The 23,683-nt window shown below is 42.8% G+C and overlaps 1 protein-coding gene across 1 annotated transcript; it reads right to left on the reverse strand.

Moving 5' to 3' along the window:
• Positions 1–543: 543 nt before the first annotated feature.
• On the reverse strand, positions 544–23,157 carry Frmpd2 (FERM and PDZ domain containing 2). Its single transcript, XM_028789141.1, has 6 exons — positions 23,050–23,157; positions 21,192–21,339; positions 19,170–19,384; positions 16,484–16,582; positions 5,556–5,899; positions 544–592 (listed from the first exon to the last, which is right to left on the reverse strand). The coding sequence occupies exons 1-6, from the start codon at positions 23,155–23,157 to the stop codon at positions 544–546; spliced, it is 963 nt and encodes a 320-aa protein (XP_028644974.1).
• Positions 23,158–23,683: the final 526 nt, after the last annotated feature.

Here is a 23,683-nt window from a genome sequence, read left to right on the forward strand (position 1 = left end):
ATCAGTTCTAGGACCGATATTTACACTGAGATTCTGGATAGGTTTATGCTTCTCTGTAATATTAATTTTCTTATCTGAGACAGTGGAGTAGGATTGATAAGATTGTTAAAGTGTTTAAATTAAATGATTGCTATATGTCATATCCTTTACAGAACTCCTGGCACAGGGTAAGGTTTCCATTGGTGAGATGCTGTTTTCATGACTCTGATGGTCTGAACTATTTTGGCAGACAGATTAGAGGAAAAGAGCCCAAGGAGAGTAGGAACAACCTTCAAAGCACTTTGTGCAAATACCAGGTCCTTTTCTAAGCACTGATAAAACGTGTGTGTATAGAATGTGACATTTATTCCCCATGTCAAAAGAAGGACGCAGGAGGCAGAGGACCGGTGAGACTCATTATCTGGCGATGCACACACAGATGCAAGAGAAAGATTCAGCCTTCCAGGGAGGATCCAAGTTAGGCAAGCATGCCTTGGATGAGAAAGAGCAGTCCTGTAGACAGTGGGGTGCTCTGCGAAGCACAGCAGATGGACAGAGAGGCACTCAGAAAATGTCTGTTGCTAATCTGGTTAGAGAAGATGAGAAGGAAAATCTAAGAGAAAAGGATAGAGGTTTAGTTGTTGTTGTTTTAACTAAATTCACAGGTCCTCATTTCTCAGCCTCTTCCCCACACCAGATCAATGAGCTAGTTCTGTTACCTGCCCCCATCCCTACTCTCCTTTCCTGCAATGAGCCTTTCACTTAAAAATCAATGTTACAACCCCACAAAAAGCAGACAGTATGTACCCCAGCTTGAGTTTTTCTGTTAAGAAGTATATTTCCATTCCTAAAAGATAGCTACAGGGTGTGTATAAAAGTTCATTTCATGTGAATATATGCATGCTTGTATATAAAAATAAATGATTCTACTGCAACTGTAAAACAATTTAAAAATTGTCAAGTACTTGGGAGGGAAATTGGTTTAAAATTTTAATAAACGTGATCAAATTGTATATAAATTATGTTTTCTTATAAGCACAGTGAGGGAACACCAGGTAGTTATAACACAAAGAAAAAAAAAAAACAGGCACTGCACAGGCAGACACAGGAGACCCTGAGAGTGAAGAATACAGCTACCTGTAGGCCAGTGGAGCTGCCTGACTGGTTAAGCTGCATCTTCCCCATTGGCCTCATCCACACTTTCAAGGAATACCTCTAGCTTTGACCTGAGACTTAGTGTGATAGTTTGTATATGCTCAGCCCAGGGAATAGCACTATTAGAAAGTGTGACCCTGTTGGAGTAGGTATGTCACTGTGGGTGTAGGCTTTAATACCCTTGTCCTAGCTACCTGGAAGTCAGTATCCTGCTAGTTGCCTTTAGATGAAGATGTAGAACTCTCAACTCCTCCTGTACCATGCCTGCCATGTTCCCATCTTAATGACAATGGACTGGACCTCTGAACCTGTAAGCCAGCCCCAATTAAATGTAGGCCTTATAAAAGTTGCCTTGGTCACGGTGTCTATTCATAGCAGTAAAATCCTAACTAAGACGTTTAGCCAAAGAGAAAGTGCTTTCTCCTGCAGCAAAAGAATAGATGGTGCTGGACATCCTACAGTGATGCCCAAACATAATAAGACTTGATGTGACTGTTACCTCATATCCAAACTTCATCAAGCAGCCTTGTGTAAAAATGTATCCTCAGCCATAGATAGGCAATCCAACCTTTCCATGACAATGTAACATGAAAGCTTTATAGTCTCTGGCTACAGGATATAGATGAGAACGAGGAAGGAAAAGAAACCTAATCTTTGTTTGCTTAGGTGCTGGCAGCCCATCTGGTGTTAAGAAGGAGCCACCTGGCAGAGAATAAGCTCTGGCAGCTTTCTGGGAATTTCAGTTGATGAGGCTTGTCCTCTCACAAGAAACTGACCAAGAAAGCGTAGGAACGCAGTGTAGTGCTGAGTTCCTACTGTGTACCAGACACTGAACCATCCTGTTTCTTCTGACTTGCACAGCAGCCTGGGAATTGGGGTGCTAGTTTACAAATGAAGGAAGCCCTCAACTGAGGGAAAACAACTCTCCAGGCCCAAGCACTAGCAAGTGGTAACGCTGACTCTAAACTACATGCGTCACAGTTTGTGGCTTTTGTTCTAACTGCAGAGTGTGTGACCCAGAGCCAGAATCAAAGGGCCAGTTTGGCAGGAACAGCCACCTCAGACCTGTGAGTGCTCCTAAGGAGTCCATAGAGAACCTCAGTGCCACTTTTAAGCACTAACTAGGATCCTACTCACAAATTCGAGACTCCTCCTTTAGTGATTTCTGGGTACACACTATACTTTTTTTTTCAGATGTAGTAGCCATGAGTACATTAACTGAGCTAATGACTGTCCTGTAGAGGAGGGATGGTCATGCTTTGAGTCCTTTCAGACAGAAGCATTCTTGAATGGAAGAAGAAAACAAGGCAAAAAGAAAAATCAGGAAACAGGGGGCTTGTGGCGGAGAATGTTGCCATCCTCAGACCATCATAAGATCAAATGCAAAGGAGCACGTGGTCCCAGAAGGAACAACACAAAGGGTACTGCTGCCCATGGTCACAAGGGCCACGGGGTCAAAAATGTTAAAAAAAAAAAAAAAAGTAAAACAAAAAGTGGTAACCACAGCAACTGAGATCAAAAGCCTCACTAGAATGTTCTGGACAAACCTGAAGGACTCTAAGTGATCCTCAAAAGGAAAACAACCTCCAAGAATGACAGGTTTGGAGCACATGGTATCTTTGCAAGTAAGTCAAATTTAATCTAATTCAAAAAACAAACAAACAAAAACCAAAATAAAATGGTTCTCTTGTACAAATGTTCTATCCCTTACCAAAAAAGCTATTGGCATTTAATTGCTACTAGGTGAGGGAAAGTCAGTTTTCTTTAATGGAATGACACTTGGTGTATTGATCACAATCCAGGGCCAGCCACATGCCCAGGAGTAGACAGCCAACACAAACTAGACTCCGAGGTTTTAGGGTTTTTTGTTGTTTAAGAGGTAAGGGATAGCCGGGCGGTGATGGTGCACGCCTTTAATCCCAGCACTTGAGAGGCAGAGGCAGGCGGATTTCTGAATTCGAGGCCAGCCTGGTCTACAGAGTGAGTTCCAGGACAGCCAGGGCTACACAGAGAAACCCTGTCTCAAAAAACTAAAAAAAAAAAAACAAGAGGTAAGGGGAGGTAAGGGATGAAGTTCTGTGGGTAGGGAGAACCCTGGGGGAGGATCTGGGAGGAGTTGGGGGAGGGTGGATACAATCAAAATGAATTACAAGAAAATTTCAAAGAATAAATAAAAATACTATTTTCTAAAAATGAATAATAATAAGAAAAAATGAAATGGGGTTTGGATTTGCAAGTAAAAAAATATGAAAAGGTAAATTTCAGTACAACATAAAGGAGCATTGTTGGACCAACAGGGGTGGGGTGAGAAATGGCTACTCATGCAGGAGCAAGTTGTGTACCCTGGAAATCCTCAGGGAGCCTTTCCTGCAGGGTGTGTGCTCCTACATGGAGGATGAGCTTAGAGTTGATTTTTATATGAAACCTACTATGATGTGATATCATGAATGAGGCATAGATGGCCTGTGCTAATTAAAAATTAAAAATGTTTTTATTAACTATTGATGAGTTAAAGCCATCATGTAAAACTAGATCTAACGAGACTTGCACTTAAACCCAGAAATACTTTTAGCTCAGCAGTCAACAGTCCCTTTTCAAATTCCCTGATAACAAAAGTTTTAAACCAAACTTTTAGACATCTAGGGATGCTGAGATGGTTTACCAGGTGAGAAAGCTTGCTGCCAAGTGTGATGGCCTTAGTTTGAGTGCAGGAAAAGAACTAACTCTCCTGAGTGTTCTTGTGACTTCTATAGTCTCACACTACACACACACACACACACACACACACAATCATGTTTTTAAAACCTTTAGAAATCTAAGCAAATGGCATTATGCCCATGGGGAAGGAGAATTGTTATGTATCCCAGAGAAGCATACTAAAGGCTGGCCTTGGGTGAGTCTCCAACTTCTTCCCTTTATCACTTCATCAAGCACATCATATGAAGCCTAGGATTCCATTGTAAGGAACTGTAACTGTAACATTGTAAGGAACTGTAACACTGTAAGGAACTGTAACTGTAACATTGTAAGGAACTGTAACACTGTAAGGAACTGTAACATTGTACGGAACTGTAACTGTAATATTGTAAGGGACTGTAACTGTAACATTGTAAGGAACATTGACTAGATAATGAGAATTAGGAATGGATGTGCTTGTCCATGCTGTTTCTGTGTTGTAAAACAGTTGGGTTTTGTTTGGTTTGTACAGCATTCTTTAAAAAAATTGTATGTAGATCCCTTTAGGTACAGTAACTCTGGCTCCTATTTGCAACAATTCTCCCAGAGCCCAGCTATAACATCCTGTCTCCATACAGTGGTCTCTTACTATCCATCTGAGATGGGTTCTAGGGCCCCCTCCAGATACTGAATCTGGGGATTCTGGAACCCCCTATATAAAAGGTAGCACATGCTTGTGTATCAGCTACAGACTTCCTGTTGTAAATATTAACTCATTTCTAGATCACTTATAGTAACAATACAATAAGAATGGTTTATAGATAATGGTTTATAGATTTTAGACTATATTGCTTGTAAAATAATAGCCCAAACACCTGTATATGTGTAGCAGAAATGCATTTTCTAGTAATTTTAATCTGAGGTTGATCAGACACACAAGTAGAGAGCCCATCGGCACAGAGGGCTGAGCACATTGTGCCACCTGTTGGTCCCCATGAGTCTGCTCTTGTCACTCTGTTCCAATGACCAGGAAAGAGAGTCACTGAATCTCAACAGCTTTATATGGTTTCAAACACAAATTATTATCCCTGGCTGTTAACTGTTCATGTCCATGCATTAAGCTAAGAAATGCAGAAACATATCCTCCCCCCTCTGTATTTCTCCTCTCCCCCTTCTCCCTGCTTCTAACAAGTTTCAAGGTATATATATTTCCAAACTGAATTTAAATTTTTTTTTCATGAGAATAGGAATTAAAACTAGAAATTCTTAGGGGTGGTTAGGCACCAAACTGCAGACTAAATAAAAAATAGTCATTACAATGCAAGTTTTATCCTGGGTTTGAAGATGGAAATACACTTTCAGATAGTGTTGATAACAATGTTTTACGTCATCAATAGAAATGAGGATATGCACAACGTCTCCCTTTGTACCATGACAACTGAAGAGGCCATGGGGATGCAGAACACACACTGCGTGCTGGGAGAGAACACAAGGCTTGCCATCAGTTGTCTCTAGGACATACTGGGGATGATTGTCACATGGGTGGAGTTTGCTTTTTCCCAAAGTTCACAGGGAAGGTTGTAGCAATTTCAACCACAGGTTTCTATTGTTTCTTACTCCCCTCAAAAGCCTGAAACAGGGCTGGGCACTACAAGCCTCTCTATGGTAAGTGATTGCTTGGTTGTATCAGCTGGCAATGCAATGCACACAGTTTACAAAGTGTCTGCAAACATGGCACATCTTACCTTCCCAGTCTCCTGATATCACACACGGAATAGCAGTTTTGTCTCATATCCTTTTCCAAAGAGGTGGCCAGTGCTGGTGTCTCTGGTTCTGGGTGGAGTTTGCACACATGAGGATGAGACGCCATAGGACACATCAAGGACTTGGCCCAGGGCCTCTGTCTGTCTCTGTCACCCTTTGCCTCTCTCACAGCCTTATAGGAAGACTCTAGCCTGGGACTCAGGCCTTCTCCTACATCCAGAGAGGTACTGTCCCTCCAGTTGTCCCCTTGATCCAGGCTGGGGCTCTGCTCTGCTTCAGCACAGATTGCCATGGTGAGTCTTTGGTCTCCTGATAGTTCAGGGGTCTGTTGAGGAAATGTGAATGCTTACAAACAGTGCCTCACACACTGAAGGAACTCTTAAAAAGTTTAAAAAAAATAAAAAGGTTTGGGCTGAAGAGATGGCACAGTGGATAACAGCAAATACTACTCTTGCAGAAGACCAGAATTTGGTTCTCAGTGTCCAGCTAAGGCAGCTCTCAGTCACTTGTAGCTGCAGATCCAGGGGCTCTGATAGCCTTTTCTGATCTGTGTAAGCACCTGTACTCACATGCACATACCACAGGCATGCACACACACACACACACACACACACACACACACACGTTTTGAAATTAAGTCTTTTAAGTTGGAGCTATAAAGAGACAGACATTGCAATCAGTGTCTCTCCTGTCAGGGTCCCAGATCCTTTCCTTGTTCCCTGGGCAATGTACTAGGTCTTACCTTTAAGTACTTTAGTTTGAGGGCAGTGACAGTGAGAATGTGAGCACTGTTTCTTACTGAAAAAAAAATAGTAGTTTCTCTAGCTCATCAGTTCATTCTGTATGATTTATCTTACTGGACTTTGAAAGTATTAAACGGAAAACTCAAAGAACAATGAATTCATCCTTTAAAGCTGAAATTCTATTCTGAGTAGAATGACAAATTCTCAAGCTATTCTCTAGCTGCAGCCTGCCCAGAACATAGGTTACCCCTTGTGCCTTGTGTTTCTATGCCATACATACTACCTGGATGTTATCATACTAGCTCTCTTGGCCTGAATCAGTGATGCTTGAGTTCATTTTAGCTACTAATGGACCCAAATGCAAGAAAGTGATGCAAAGAAGAAATATGGAAGCCAAAGTAGTTCTGTGGAGTTAATCCAGCAGTGCCACTGGGCAGATAGGAAAAAAAAGTACACAGAGGGTTCAGAATTGCCCAACCTTTCAGGTATCCACTGTGAGTCATCTTCCCTGAATGAGGGAGAATAGCTGTGTTAGCAAATTAAACAAAATGACAGCAGGTGGAGAAAGAAAAAGTAAAGGGAAGGAAAGGAAAAAGAAAGGGAAAGGGAAAGGGAAAGGGAAAGGGAAAGGGAAAGGGAAAGGGAAAGGGAAAGGGAAAGGGAAAGGGAAAGGGAAAATACTGTGCTTTAAACAAAATTCCTAGTTGTATCCCTAGCTCTGCAACAGAATACCAGCTTCAGCTTTCCCTCACCCCTCCTCACAACTCCTGTGGATCCCACAGATCATACCCTCCTAGCCTCCCTCCCCCAACTTGTTGCTTGTTGTCCCCAACTCCAGGACATTCCCCCTGCTAACCAAAGGGCTGCACCTCTCAGGCAAACAAGCAGACTGAGGACAGATCCACACCCCTGCTCTTGACATCCAATAACACCCAATCTCATCCCTGTTGTGACCTCCCTTTCCTCACAAAGACCTTTTCTTCTAATGTTCCTTTCCCCAACCCATCCCAGTTACCCAGCCTCCTACACTAGCAGGCATTCCCTATAAATAGAGCAGCAGCCGAACAGGCCAGAAAAACAGGTAATACATAGCACTCAGTTCCTCCAAAAATCCAGACAGGAAACAAAGGAATAAAATATCCCTTCAACACAGACAAATCCAGAAATCAGCACCTAGATCTTGAATCATTCCATAAACAGATGCCCAGCTATCAGCACAGGAACACAATCAACAACAACCAAGGCAATGTATCTCCACTACAGCCCAGCTATCCTATCACATGAGGCCCTGAGTATTCCAACATAGTTGAAGCACAAGAAAAAGACTTAAACCAACTACACAAAGATGATAGCGGTCCTTAAGCATGAAATGTGTAAATGCTTCAAGGAAAATGCAATAAACAATTGTAGGAGGAAATTAATATATACCTTAAAGAAACCCAGGAAACCATAAATCCAGCAATAGGAGAAGATAAATAAATTTCTTAAAGAAAGCAAAACAAAACAAAAACCCCATAAACAAGAGAAGGAAATAACTAAAACTGTTTAAGACCTAAAACTGGAAACAGAAGCAATAAAAAAAACCCAAAAATTAAGGGAATTCTAGAAATAAAAATTTAATACTTTGAACTAGAACTAAAGAGACAAATTTCACCAACAGAATACAAGAGATAGAAGAAAGACTTTCAGGCATTGAAGAAATGATAGAAAAAATAAATCAATCAATCAAAGAAAATGTTAAATTTGAAACACTCCTGACATATCCAGGAAACTATGAAAAGACCAAGCCTAAGAATAATAGATATAGAGGATGGAGAAGAAACTCAGCTCAAAGACTCAGAAAATATTTTCAACAAAATCACAGAAGAGAATTTCCCTAACCCAAAGGAGGAGATGTTTATAAAAGTACAAGAAGCTTAGAGAACACCAGATTGGACCAGAAAAGAAAGCATCCTCACAACATAATAATCAAAGTACTAAACATACAGAACAAAAAATAGCAAAAGCTTCATGGGAGAAAGACCAAGTAACACATAAACGAAGACCTATTAGAATTACACCTGACCTCTAAATGGAGACTCTAAAAGCCAGAGGAGACAGATATGCTGCAGACTGTAACAGACCAGCCCAGACTACTACACCCAGAAAATATGTTCAAAGACCATCAATGGAGAAGGCAAGATATTCCACAATAAAGTCAAATATAAACAATATCTGTCTACAAATCCAGCCATACAGAAGGTGCTAGAAGGAAAACTCTAACCTAAGGATGTTAACTACACCCATAAAAACACAAGGAATAAATAGTCTCACACCAACAAAAGGAAAAGAAGGGAAACACATTCACATACACACCACCACCAACAACAACAAAATAACAAGAATCAAAACTCATTGGTCATTGATATCTCTCAATATCAATGGTCTCAATTCCTTAACAAAAGACACAGAGTAACAGAATAAATGCAAAAAACAGGACCCATTCTTTTGCTGTATCCAGCAAACATACCTCAGGGTAAAAGGTTAGAAAAAAGGGGAATATAACAACAGACACCAAGGAAATTCAAGGAATCATTAGGTCTTACTTCAAAAACTTGTACTTCACAAAATTTAAAAAATCTAAAAGAAATGGACAATTATCCTGATAGATACCACTTACCAAAGTTAAATCTGGATGAGATAAACAATTTAAATAGACCTGTAACCCCTAAGGAAATAGAGGCAGTCATTAAAAGTCTCCCAACCCCATCCCCCAAAAAAAGCCCAGGGCCAGATGATTTTAGTGCAGAATTCTACCAGACTTTCAAAGAAGAGCTAATAATACTCCTCAAATTATTCCACAAAATAGAAACAGAAGAGGCATTGCCAAATTCACTTTATGAGGCTACAGTCACCCTGATACCTAAACCACATAAAAACTCCACAAAGAGAATTCCAGACAGCTTTCTCTTGTGAACATAGATGCAAAAATACTCAACAAAATCCTTGCAAACCAAATCCAAGAAGACATCAAAAAGCTCATCCATTTTGACCAAGTCATCTTCATCCCAGAAATGCAGAGATAGTTTAATAACAAAAATCAGTAAATGCAATCCACTACATAAACAGAGAAAGAAAAATAATAATTGCCCATTTGTCAAAGGTCTCTGGCAAAATCCAGAGATCCTACATGATAAAAGTCCTGGAGAGATTAGGGATATAAGGAACATACCTACACATAATAAAAACAACTTACAGCAAGCTGATACCCAACATCAAATTAAGTGGAGAGAAACTCAAAGCAAGTTCATTAAAATCAGGAACACAACAAAGCTGTCCACTCTCCCTATATTTGTTCAATATAGTTTTTGAAGTCCTAGCTAGAGCAATAATCCAACTGAAGGAGATCAAGGGGATACAAATCAGAAAGGAAGATGTCAAAGTATCTTTATTTGCATTAAATATGATAGTATACATAAGTGTCCCTAAAACTTCTGCTAGGGAACTCCTACAGCTGACAAACACTCTCATCAAAGTAGTTGGATACAAAATTATCTTACAAAAATATTCCCTATATACAAATAACAAACAGACTGAGAAAGAAGTCATGGAAACACCTTTACCTTTCATAACAGCCTCAGATAATATATTTTGGGTAATTCTAACCAAACAAATAAAAACTTCAAGTCTTTGAAGAAAGAAATTGGAGAAGATATCAGAAGATGAAATGATCTTCCATGCTCATTAATAGGTAGGATTAACATAGTAAAAATAGGCATTTTACCCAAAGCAATCAACAGATTCAATTATTATCAAAATTCCAATACAATTCTTTACAGACCTTGAAAAGACAATTCTCAACTTCATACAGAAAAATTTTTAAAAAAAACTGAAAAAATAAAAGAACTGCTGGAGGTATCACCATACCTGACTTCAAGCTGTGTTACAAAGCTATAATAATAAAAACTACATAATATCAGTATTAAAACAGACAGTTTGATCAGTGGAATCAAACTAAAGATCCAGACATAAATTTACACACATATGGATACCAGATGTTTGGTAAAGAGGCCAGAAACATACACTGGAAAAAAGACAGGATCTTCAACAAATGGTGCTGGTCAAACTGAATGTCGGCATGTAGAAGAATGCAAATACATACGTATCTATCACCCTGCACAAAACTCAAGTTCAAATGGATCAAAGACCTCAAAATAAAAGCAGATACACTGAACCTGATAGAAGAGAAATTGGGAAATGTCCTTGAATGCATTGGCACAGGACACGACTTTTTGGACAGAATAGCAATAGTGCAGGCACTAAGATCAACAATTGATAAATGGGACCTCATGAAATTGAAAAGGTGAAGGATGCTCTCAGACAAAGAGGCAGTCTATAGAATGAGAAAAGATTTTCACCAACTCCACATCTGGCAGAGAGCTGATATCCAAAATATATAAAGAACTTAAGAAACTAGATATCAAAAAATAAAATATCCAATAAAAAATGGGGAACAGATCTAAACAGAGAGTTCCCAATAGAGCAACCTCAAATGGCTGGAAACACTCAAAGAAATGTTCAATATCCTTAGCCATCAAGGAAATGCAAATCAAAATGACTCTGTGATTCCATCTTACACCTGTCTGAATAGCTGATATCAATAACACAGCTGACAGCTCATGCTGGTGAGAACATGGAGCAAGAGGAACAGTTCTCCAGTGCTGGTGAGTAAAAACTTATATAGCACTATGGAAATTAATGGTGATTCCTCAGAAACTTTGGACTCAATCTATTTCAAGACCCAGATTACCACTCTTGGGTGTATACCCAAAGAATATTTCATCCTACCACAAGGACACTTGATCAACTGTGTTCATTATGGCTTTATTCATAATAGCCAGGAACCAGAAACAGCCTAGATGCCCCTCAAAAGAATAATGGGTGAAGAAAATGTGGTACATTTATACAATGGGCTATTGCTCAGATGTTAAAAAGATTATTAAATTTGCAGGCAAATGGATGGAACTAGAAAAAAATCATTCTAAGTAAGATAACCCAGACCCAGAGAGATAAATATGGTATGTAGGGGTGGCTCTGATGCCCTGAATGCTGAAGATCCTGTTCCCCAATTGGTTCTTGATGGTTCAATAAAGATGCAGTGACCAGTGGCTCAGTGGAAGAAACTTCCAGGTTCCTACATGCAGGCTTGCAGACACAGAAGGAAAGAGTTTCACCATGCTTTGGAGGAAAAAAGAGCCACCAGCCATATGAGATAATCAGGTAGAATGGCCATTGTTCCCTTCCCTAACTTGGCCTGGGGTAGCAGGGGGGAGATTAGTTACATAATAAGCTGAGGGAAGATTTAGGGTGCTGAGCTGGGAGTGAAGATATGGGCATGTTAGACACAGGAGGCTTAGAAGTGCCTGGCCATTAAGCTAAAAAACTAAGCTATATTAAAGCTAAGCTAATGCTTGTGTGTGTGTATGTGCATGCGTGTGTTTGTGTGTGTTTCATCTGAAGATATAAGGGAACCAAGGAGGGGCTGGTAGTGAAGTCCACCAAGAGATTAAAGTGGGGTAATAGAAACTACACACTACATGTTTTATGCTTGATTATAAGGGGATATTAGCTGTTAAGTAAATGATAAAATCCGTAGACCCAGGGAGATTAGATAAAGAGGAAGGTTCCAGGAGGACGCATGGATCTCCTTGGGAGGAGAAAATATAATAGAATTTATGGGAGGACGGGAGGGGGTGAGGAACAGGTTGGGGAGATGGAGTGGAAGGAGAAAATGCAATGAGTGATGGCTAGAATTGGAGAGGAGAACTCAGTAGGAGGGGGGACCTAATATGTGGAAACTTCCTGGAATCTATAATCTTAATGAATCTAGGATCCTAATGAGGGGTCTTAGAAATGGGGGGGGGGGAACAGAAGCTCAGCTAGTCAACTCTTGTAGCCAGGCAAGGAAGGCTTCCAGTGGTGGGTGCATTCAGTTGGGATGTTGACCAAGTGGGTCTCATGGAAATCTCTAAATGACTTCTGTTGGTAAGACAAAAAAGGCTACTCTCTAAAAAAACTGACAGTGTGCCCCATTACCAAGGACATGAACCACACAACTCATTAGAGAAATTGAGCTTGTGCCTACACAGAGTTCTTACCCTACATTCTAGTCTCTTTGGTGTGGGAAGGTACTCTGCAGGCTACCAAAAGGAAAATATGGACTCCAACCCAGCCATAAAACCATTGAGCTACAAGCTGCCCTGCCTGCAAAATGTTAGAACACTGGTGGTACAAGACCTGTGGGAGTAGCTAGCTAATGTCTGATTTGACCTAAGACCCACTCAATGACACTGCTTGGGTAACCAAGAACCAGAGACTAGACAATCATTTAAATAAATAAAATGATTCCTGATGACAGTCTGCTATACTTATAGTGCCTCATGCAGTCATCACCAGAGAGCTTCCCCTGGCAAGAGATAGGAGCAGATTCAGAAAGGCACAGTCAGATATTATGCGGAGACAGAGTCTAACTTGGAAGACTCTAACAAACCTATCCTCCTCAGACCTTGGAGAATCCTGCAGAAGAGTAGGTGGAGAGACTGTAAGAGCCAGAGAGGGTAGGGACACCAGGAGAACAAGGCCCTCAGAATCAACTAAGCAAGGCACATATGAGCAACCGAAGCAGCAAGCACAGGGCTTGCATGGGTCTATACCAGGTCCTCTGTGTGTATATAGTAACTATTAGCTTAAGTTGTTTTTAACAGGACTTTTGACAGTGAGAATGAGTGAGTCCCTGACTCTTGTACCTGTTTTCGGAACTCCTTTCCTCATGAGGGGCTGCCGTGTACAACTTTGCTATGTTTGAACGTTATCTCTTAGGAGCCTGTTCTCTTCTAATGAGAGACAGAAAGAGGGTGGTTCCAGAGAGAAAGGAAGGTGGGAGGAACTGGGAGGAGTAGAGGAGGAGAAACCATAATCAGGGTATATATCAGGGAATATTGTATGAGAACACAATCTATTTTCAATAAAAAGAGAGGGGAGGTTCTTTTTTCTTTGCCTGCCATCAGAGATTCTCTGGACTCCTAGCACAGTACTCTTTCCTGGGCCCCCAACACTTCTCTACACATGACTTGATTCACATCCACTGCTTGCAGCCCTATGGCCATTTAGTTTCTGGTTTTAATAGCCTGTTGTGACTTTTTAAAGTGCAAGGCTACTTTTTTGTGGCAAGATAATCATGTCTCACTGGGAGACTTTACACTGTTTATAGCAGGGCATTCTTGTCTGATTCCAACTTTGCTGATAACCGTAGAGACATTTTCTAACTCCAGATGTGAGCCTGCTGGTTTTTTACTTCTCTTTTGAACCATTTTCATCAGTTTTAACATCTGCCTGGTTCCCTGTTTGAACAGGTTACACATGTGTTAATCTTTATAAATGTTTGGAAGTTAGAATTTTACACTTTCCTGAAAAATAGATCAGCATTTCTACCCAAAAACCAACTCCTTTCCTTCATAGAGCAAAAACTCAAAAGGCTGAAGTCACAATCCTGGTCTCGGTTGAACAGAGAAAGCTTCACATTCACCAGGAAGGATCCTCCCTTGGGTGAGCCTTTGTGGCAGCATACCCCACCCACTAAGAGAAAGGGACCCCCCTAAAGATGCACACTGAAATTATAAATCCAAACCAGTCGCCCATTGATTGACTGTGTTTATTATAAAGGGCATAATAAAAATCTAAATCTAAAATGGATGAGAGTTTTAAAAATAGAGACAGAGCAATTAGACCCTTTTCACTCCTGGGAGCGCTCTTGAGCCTTCCTCAAGCCCTTGTTCTCACTCTGCCTGAGACACTCTCTGCAGGTGTCTCTCCTCAAAGCTTCCAGCCTATGGTCACCAGTGCCTTTTGTTATCCCTAACGCCTATAGCCTTGCTTGACCTTTGACTCAGACTCACCCACCCCAATTTACCCTCTTAGAAAAAGATCCCCAGCTTCCTCCTGTCATGCCTCTCAGCTAACTTCCACCTCAGTGCCTTGCACCTGCTACAAGTTCCTTTGGGTTCCAGTGAGACTGTGTGGCCTTCACACCTACTGCCAAGCCTCTGGCCAGCTGAATGCCAGAGGTGTGGCTATAGATGTCACCACACATTCAAGGATTCCTGATAACCTTTCTCTGCACCAGATCTTTTTCCTATAGATGACCTTCCATCTTTCTAAAGCACCCAACAATTTTCTCCCATTTCCACAACCTGTGATCACCACTTCACAGCAAGAACAACACATTATTTAAGAGCCTGGAGAGATGGCTCAGCAGTTAAGAGCACTGACTGTTCTTCCAAAGGCCCGGAGTTGAATGCCTAGCAACCACATGGTGGCTCACAACCATCTGTAATAGAATCCAATGCCCTCTTCTGGTGTGTCTGAAGAGAGTGACTGTGTACTCACATAAAAGAAATAAATGTGATAGTTTGTATGTGTTCAGCCCAGGGGGTGGCACTATTAGAAGGTGTGGCCCTGTTGGAGTAGATGTGGCCCTGTTGGAGTGGGTGTGTCACTGTGGGCGTGGGCTTGAAGACCCTCTTCCTAGCTCCCTGGAAGCCAGTATTCTGCTATCAGCCTTCAGATAAAGATGTAGAACTCTCAGCTCCTCCTGCACCATACCTGCCTAGATGCTGCCATGCTCCTGCCTTGATGATAATGGACTGAACTTCTGAACCTGCAAGCCAGTCCCAATTAAATGTTGTCCTTTATAAGATTTGCCTTGGTCGTGATGTTTGTTCACAACAGTAAAACCCTAACTAAGACAATAAATAAATGCTTTTTTAAAAAAGAGTCCTCCACCACTCACAGAAGTCTTCCTGGTCAGCCTGTACCCTCACCCCATTCACCATTAGCCATCCAATCCTTGCTTCATGGTGAATTCTGAGGAAAGTGTCTCTAGTAAATTATCTCTTCCTAAAGCCACAGGGTGCTTCTCTGACCTTTTATCTCTCTAGCTTTCTGCAACTATATTCAAACTGGCACATCCTGCTTAGTGGTACCATTGATCACACGCTGTGTAGAAGATGCTCATTACATCCTGGTTCTACCTCTCTCCCTGCCCCTTCTCCTCAGCCTTAGCTCTCTATACTAGACCTCTCAGTGCTGGGCTCTTCATGTTCTCAAGTGAGGTGGTGGACTCAACCATTCCACACCTTTATATAAGTCTATATAATAGCAACTTCCAAATTCATTTTGTTTTTTTGGGTTTTGTTTTTGTTTTTCCTAGCCAGGATCTCATACGTCTTATCCACAAACAACTACCTGATAGAACTCTTTACTGGATTCCTAAAAGCACCTCCGTTTTCTGTGGTACCAGAAACAATTGCTTCTTTTCCATGCACTCTGGGAAAGCGGCTGTGGCTCATAGCTATGCTTCCCTAACACCTAGGCACTGCAATCAGCTCAAGGGATGTTTCTGTCAAAGTTAGTGTTTGTCTCTTGGACCAGTGCAGACTCTAATGTGGGTGTGCTCTTCTGGACAGGCTCCAGAGCCAATTTCAGCTCCAGAGCTCCCTGTGGCATCAGTTGAAATCCCTGTTATGGCTGACTGACCTCCTCCTCTGCTGAGAACAGCTCCCTAACCCACACAAGTGATGTTCCAGTGGGCCAGGGACAAATATGCTCTCTGTTCTCAAATCTCTGTCCAAGAGTCAATTTCCCAGAGACCCAGCAGGGAGCCTCCAAAAGGTGACAGACCATTTCATGTGGGCAGGAGTACCCAGATACTTGGTTAAACACCACCATATTTTTTAGGTGTAGTTTGCCTTTGAGCAAAGGCTCCAGGCTGTGGGGAACCTTATCCAATCAGCAGAAGTCTTGGAGAGTAGACCAGCCTTCAGTCAGAAAGTGTAGAAACTCCTGCAGGAAGTTCTTTGCCCTGGTTATGTGCTCAGGAGGCCAAAGGACACAGCCTAGAGCTTGTATGACCAGACTCTAACCATTTTCTACAGATCTACAAGGAGGTCACAATGGGAACAGGGAGGGAAACGGGTGCACTAAGATTTGGGGGCCAGGTGTTTTCCTGTCCCCATGTCAAGCACTATTGTTGTGCCCCCTAAAGTAGTGATGGGCATTTCAGGGCCATCAGACTGAAAAGTGAATGACTGGTTGGACCAGTGAGAGAAATAAGGAGGTCTCCATCTTACCTGCCATCCTGGCTCCATCTCAGGCAGTATCCCTGGAGGGGGTCGGCAGAGGAGGAGCGTCACTTCCTCTGGAGCCCCACGCAATAAATGGAGCACTTCCTATAAAAAAAAAAAACCAGTCACAGTCATATCTGGGGTTTCCTCTCTGGAGGCTGCTGCCTTGTGCTAATCGCTGCTTCCAGGAAACTACCTTAACCTACTGTTTGTCCCAGGAGTTTAGAACTTCTGGAATGTATAGCCAGGAAGAGCATCTTGAGATCTCACAGCACTGATACCACAGAGGCTCTCGGGGGATCTCTTCCTAAAGAGGCTGAGGCCCCAGGGCCCCTGTGGAACTGCAGTGACCTCATCTCTGCTCGTTGCCTCCCCTCATGACTCTGCCTGTTTCCTTCTACATTGCCCAGGGGTAATCCTTCCAAAACGGCCACTCCTGATGAGCAACCTCCTTGCTCACCCCAACCACACAACTCACAGAACCTGCATTTGCCTGCCACTGCCTTTCACATTTGCTCTCTCCACTTGCATTTCTTTGCAACACAGCCTGAGCTTTCACAATACTGTCCCTGTGCTCGGACCGCCCTCTCACTGCCAGGGGCACAAGGTGACTTTATACTCCTATTTCCTATATATACCGGGATCTTTCAACCTCCCGCCTCAGCCACCTTCTGGGCTACAGAATTCTTTGTTGGGACCTGTATGTTGAAGGATGCTCAGCATATCTCTAGTCTAAAGTGACAGCTAAAATGTATCAGTTGTGACAACCACAATTGTCTCAGGATCCACCAAATGTCCCACAAGAGGGAACATCATGCCTCTTTGAGACCCTCTGACCCAGCTGCTCCACAATGTTCACTCAACCACTTGGGCCTGCTATAAACTCTATTCTCCAAGTTTATGTGTGGAATGTCCTCCAAAGGCTCATGTGACAAAGGGTCCCAACTCATGGAGTTGTTGGAGGTCATGGGATCTACAGGAAGTGGAGCCTATATAGTTGGGTTACTGGGCTGTACTCTTGAAGGGGATATTGGGTCTCTCTGGCTCCTTGTCTCTCTGTCTCTGTCTGCCTCTGTGTGTGTCTCTCCATCCCAGCTGCCATGCACAGAGAAGCTTCACTTTGCCACACACTCCCAACCGTAAAGTCTGCTTCACCACAGCTCCACAGACAGTGGAACAAAATGATCACTGACTGACACCTCCGACACTATGAGCCAAAACAAAATTTCCCTCTTTAAAGTCCGTTTTCTCAGGCATGTTGTCGCAGTGGCAGAAAGCTCACAGCCCCTCTTCCTGGCATTTGAATATATACACAAAAGCCTGGGCTTTGCTTTCCATGATTCCTGCTCTGCAGCCTCTGTGGTTTTCCTGTCTTTCCCATCCCATCATGAGCTCTGAGGATGCACAGCCGTCTCCTCATTTGCCTCCCTCATTTGTCTATAGCTTCTCATGGAGCACTCCAGCAGAGATTCTGAGAGATCTGCAGTCGGATCACATAAACATCCATAAACCCACGCAGCTCTGGGAACTTCACAACCTGTCTGCCCCACACAGAGCTACTTTCCATCTCTGAATAGCCTGCTTTGACAGGCCTTATTTGGGCTGCATGAGGTCTCCTCATGGGCTTGGCTGGAGGAAGGGACAAGGAAAAGAAGGAGATGGTGTTGGCTCCTGGCTTCCTCTGCTGTTTCATCCCAGGATGATTCCATCCCTCAGTGAAAACCTTAGATCATGCCAGTGAATCCTTGTACCTGTTCTGTCTCTAGAGTTAAATATCTTTTCCTTCCCACCCTTCCTTGACTTTGGAAAGGTAGCTCCACATTAGGATACTCCCTGTAACTTCCTAACAGCACACCCACACCATTATCAAAGTCTGATAACACCCCAACTAACAAAGACATTTCCTTGGGATTTTGTACTACAAGTCAGTCTCTCTCTGTCTCTCTGTCTCTGTCTATCTTTCTCTGTGTGCCTTTGTCTCTTTGTCTCTCTGTTTCTCTCTGTGTGTGTGTCTCTCTGTGTGTGTCTTTGTTTGTGTGTTGTGTCTTTATCTCTCTCTTCCACCCTCACTCTCATGTTTCATTGTATTTTTTCATTCTGTGTATGTCTGTGTCTGTGTGTGAATATGTACATGTGAGTATAGATCCCTGTAGAGATAAAAAAAAAAAAAAGGATCAGATCCCCTGGAGCTGGAGTTACAGGGAGTTGTGAGCGACTGGACACTGGTGCTGAGAACCAAATTCAGGCCCTCTGCAAAGGAGAGCACGATTTTACTGACTGAGCCATCTCTCTGACCCTGCATATTTTTGACCACAGGTGAGATGGTCTATGTGTAATATCTATGCATGCAAAGCTATGAATTCAGCACACAAATCTCAAGGAGAGTGGAAGGAGCTCGTTTTAGTCCCTCCAGCTTTATATCACCTCCCAGAATGCACTCAGAGAAACCATTAGCCAGCACATACGTAGGGTTTCATGTTCAGTTCACCAAGGGGCCTACTGAAAAGCAATACCTAATCAAGGTCAGGTAGAAAATAGATATGGGCACATCCTCTAGATTCCTTTCTATAGGCTCCAAGCCCAGATCCAGCTGTAAATTCCAAAGTATTCTCTGTGGAGCTAACCTTCAAAAACCAGGGCTTATATCTGCAAGCAACAGAGTTGTATTTCCCCACCCCCATGCTCTGAGCACCTGGAAATCGAGGCCTTCTATGGGTTTTCCATTCACAGCCAGTATAATGTCACCAGCTGCAATGGCTCCGTGTTCTTCAGCTGGCTGCCCAGGAAAGAGCCTCTTAATCCTTACAAGGTCACTCTTCACGTGGATGCAGGTTCCTCTCGCCATCTGCACGAAGCTGAATCCCAAACCACTGCTATTCTTCTTCAGTTTGACTTCAAACTTAGGACCTGTAACATGAGAGATCATGAAAACAGACCCTTCAGTGTGTTGCAGCTGGCCAGCCTTGACCTGTGAGTCACCATGGAGATGAGTATTTCATGTGCTGACTTTGATAATGGAGTTTATCACACACACATTACAAGTCAGGGCTGCCCACAGATAGACTCTAAGTTGTAAATACAAACCATAAAGTTCCTTTCAAAGCTTTCAAGTAGCTATGTACTTTGAAAATGAAAGGAAAGGTTAAATTATGTATCATATTTTAGTCAATACAGATGCTCCTCAGTTTACAAGGGTCTAACATCCTGGAATCCAATGCAGGATGGAAAGACTGTGTTGAGAACGCACTGAATAAACCTAACCTTCCCAGCATCCTAGCTTAGCAACACAGCCCACTGCAGTTTTCCCTGGCAACTATGGGAAACAAAGCCACATCCCACTACCACTTCTCAGCATCTCAACGAGAGGTTAAATGCTCCAAGTACGGTCTGTTTTGAATAGTGTGACTTTCTCACCCTCATTATGCTATATCAGACTGTTGGGATGTCTAAATTACTACCACATCGATGTGGAATCAACACAAAAGATGACTGAGGCCGTCTTTATTCTTACAGAATACGTCTTTATACTCTTGTACACTCTATCTGTCTGGATTGCCACATTCTAAATGTTCAACAGCCAGGCACACGTGACAACTGACTGCCATACTAAATGTTTAAATATAAACAACTAAATTTATAAGTAAAGATAGGGCTTTAGACATACACCATCTGCTTGCAGTAGAGAGTAAAACTTATTATATCTAGATTTCAATGTAGGCTCTCAATGGTGTTTTAGTACATGCAGCATAAAATTTTACTAAATGGATCATGGGGACAGTGACATTCCACTCTGGAGAATGTTCTAGCTACCATTTTGCTTAGCCATGTACACTGACTATAGACCAGGCACTTCTGGATGCCAAAGATGGACATGACCTCAGGCATCTAGAGAGTCTGGTAACCAAAAGATAATCAAAGGAAGCTTCCGATCTTCAGGTTAATCTTCACAAACTTAGAAGGCAGCAGCGTGGTGAGCCTTGGCTTGCAACCTTTCACGGGAGCAAGAGTTAAAACAGTGAGGTCTATGGCATAAGCATGTCCCATTTGGCATGCATGGAAGAGATAAGAGGGAAACAGGCAGAACTGATTTAAGGATGATGGCGCCACCATACACCCAACTGCCTCACACCTCCTGTAGACTCCCTAAGGAAAGGGTGGGATATGGCTAAGCTCTAACCCATGATGCTCTATGGAAACAGGCCTTTCCTAGCAGGAAACAAAATGACATAGATGTACAGAGAGGCAACCCGTTAAGAGATGCTATATGTCCCTCTAGGCTAGTCATGGCCCTTTTAAATGATGCTACTAACAAGGCTAGGTTCCTGATGGCCTTGTCTCTCTGTCTGCCTAATCAGTCCTAGGATGACTTTGTTACATGTGCCTGGCTGGGACGTGGAACCAATTGTATCTGAAAATACCTGACCCTTCATGTCAACTTCATCCCTAAATGTTTATATGTAAATGTTAATATTCAGGCAGGTGATAAGAAACTGCAAGGTTCGGGAGCAGAATTCTTGGTGGTAGTCATTTGGGGACTATGAATTTCTGTTTATCAAAGAACGTTTCCCACCAGCTTAGATGATGATCATGAGTCACACTGCTGGCATTATTTTTTAACCCAGAGGAGGCCTCCCTGCCTTTCCCCTTTGACTTGACAATTCTAAAGCAGTATCTAATGATATGACAATAGTAACACTCCATTCTCTCCTCTTACCATCTGTCACTGAGACACAGCTCACAGGTCTGCCAGGCCTGGCTGTTGCCAGGGAAACAGCCATGTGCACATCTCCCATCCTGTCATCAGCAGAAGGACACTGTGATGCAGCCCTGGGGTGTCTTCTCTCTAAGACCAGCTGTGCCACCTATAAAAATAAGTGGACAAACTCAGTTTACACTTCGCATGGCAACCACAGATGCTTCTTAAGTTTCTGGTGCCTCCAATAAACTGATTCATGTCATTCTCAAGTCCAAATCTCCAGTCTAGCTCTTCCTGGGATACAGATCGGCAGATCCAGTTGTAAACAAGTGTCACTGAAGGTAACATGTGTACCTCTGTGTCAGCACATTCAGTAGCAAGCTTGCCATCGCCCTCCCTCAGTCACTCTCTCCTCCCCCTCCTCATTTTGCTTAAAATATCCTTCCTCTTGTATATGCTCCGCCAGAACATGAGGTCATCCCCCTATTAACCTCTGAGGGGCAACACTCTCTCTCCCTTCTGCGTATGTGATGATTTGGTTTAAAGCTACGAGTTCTCCAGCAAAAGTAGCTAACTCAGAGCTTCTCCACCCCCTCTCCACTGCAAGGGGCAGGGCAGTACGCTCTAATCTGCTGACCCATTTCCATTTCTTTGGTCCACTTGCAGCTTAGCTACTAGTTGACTGGTCTAAGACACAACTGAACTTGCAATGATCCAGTTAAAAGCTGCTCCCAGTATCTCCAATCACCTGAATCCTCAAAGCATGAACTGGAATCTCAGGCCCAGGCTGACCAACCCTCCTCCATTTCTTTTCTGTTTGATTTCTTATATTTCCCCTCAGCACCTTATGCTCTCATTGCCCAAACTGGTTCAGAAGGCAGTGACTGGGCCTCAGCATGACGCTTATTAGAAATGTCAAGCTTTCATTCGGGGAATTTGACCCTGAATCCATCTTTCTGCTGCAATTGTCATTTAGCACCAGGCCCATGATTCCACACTGAAAATTCCTACTTGCCACTGTGACATGTGACAGTATCTGGATGTGTTTTCTCTAACCATGTGCGTAATAAGCAGACAGTGCTAATTAATTATGATTCCTTCTCAGAATATGAGGAGAGAGAGAGAGAGAGAGAGAGAGAGAGAGAGAGAGAGAGAGAGAGAGAGAGAGACTTCACCTGGACCTGACAGTTGGGTAGAAGACCCTTGGAATCTTTTCTCTCCCTGTTAACTCTTCCATCACCAAGAGAAAGCTGTGGAGATCATGGCTCAGGATGCTGGAACAATTAAAGAGCTCCAGCGTGAGCAGAGAACAGAGCCCTGTGGGTATCACACCAATTGGGAGACAATGAGCACCTCTAGCTCTCAGCATCCTGAATCACCTCGCTGCAGTGAACAGAAACCCGGAACAAGCCAACTCAGGTCTTGATGGGTGTAAGCACAGAACAGCAGACAGTAACGTGGGGGCCACTGTGGGCAAAGTGTGAGAGAGAAGAGGCCTGAGTGCAGGTGGATGCCCTGTTCCATGGGGTTGGCACAGGTAGGAGTACAGCCAGTGCCAGCTGGCAGGAGCCTCTGTTCTCCCTCAGTTCTGTTCTGCTGTCTGAGACCTAAATCAAAGCAGAGCACTATACGTGTTCCAGAGCTATTTAAAGGGTGTGAGGTTTTCTACTTTAGAAACATCTGTCTGCTACCTCCTGAGTTTCACATTCTCACAGAAAAGCAGTGTTAAGATGAAGTGTGAGAAGGGGAGAAGGTAGACTAAAAAAGTTCCACTTTGTTTCTTGGCTACCTCACTCCTGCCTAGAGGCAACTGAAACTTCTTTTGTTTTAGAAAGCTCTGGAAGTAAGAAAAGGTCCCTAGTAACAGTGTACTCACCTGCCCAGGACCCTTGAGACACTGCACAGCCTGCTTGTGAGTAAGGCCACACAGACTCACTCCATCCACCTGCAGTAGTCGGTCACCTGGGAAAAGAATGTCAGCCATGTTTCTTGTCCCCCGGAGATGCAAGAACTCCTCTGGAGGACTCCTGCCTAGAGGTCAGGAAGTAGAGCTGCCAGGTGCCCCTGGGCTCAGTGAGAGCCTGTATGAACCTGAGCATCAGCTGCCTCTCTGATCACCTGTTCCTGTTCCTGGGGCATACAACAGAGTAAAGACATGAAAGCCTGTCTATTATTGGCTCACAGTTTGGCCAAGCCAGGCCTCATGTCACCCTTATCTTTCCTCCTGTTTTCCTGTGAAACTATTAAAAAAAAAAGACATTTTCAACTTGTTCAGGGGTAGTATTTATATCTCTAGAATGTTTTCTATTTCAAGAAAGAAAGAAAAGAAAAGGTCAGGAAGACAATAGTTGATGTTGGAAATACCGGAATTCAAGAGGAAATAAATAGTATCTTTGTTATTTTTTTGGTTCAATTGGGGCTATTTCAGAGGAAAATAAGTCACTCCTTTTCTTCAGAGCAGTGAGAAACAATTTAGGGTAGAGAGAAAGCTCATAGTGTCCCTGTGCTAA

This window comes from Grammomys surdaster, unplaced genomic scaffold (genome assembly GCF_004785775.1).
Source record: "Grammomys surdaster isolate TR1022 unplaced genomic scaffold, NIH_TR_1.0 125789, whole genome shotgun sequence".
Classification (NCBI taxonomy): Eukaryota; Metazoa; Chordata; class Mammalia; order Rodentia; family Muridae; genus Grammomys; species Grammomys surdaster.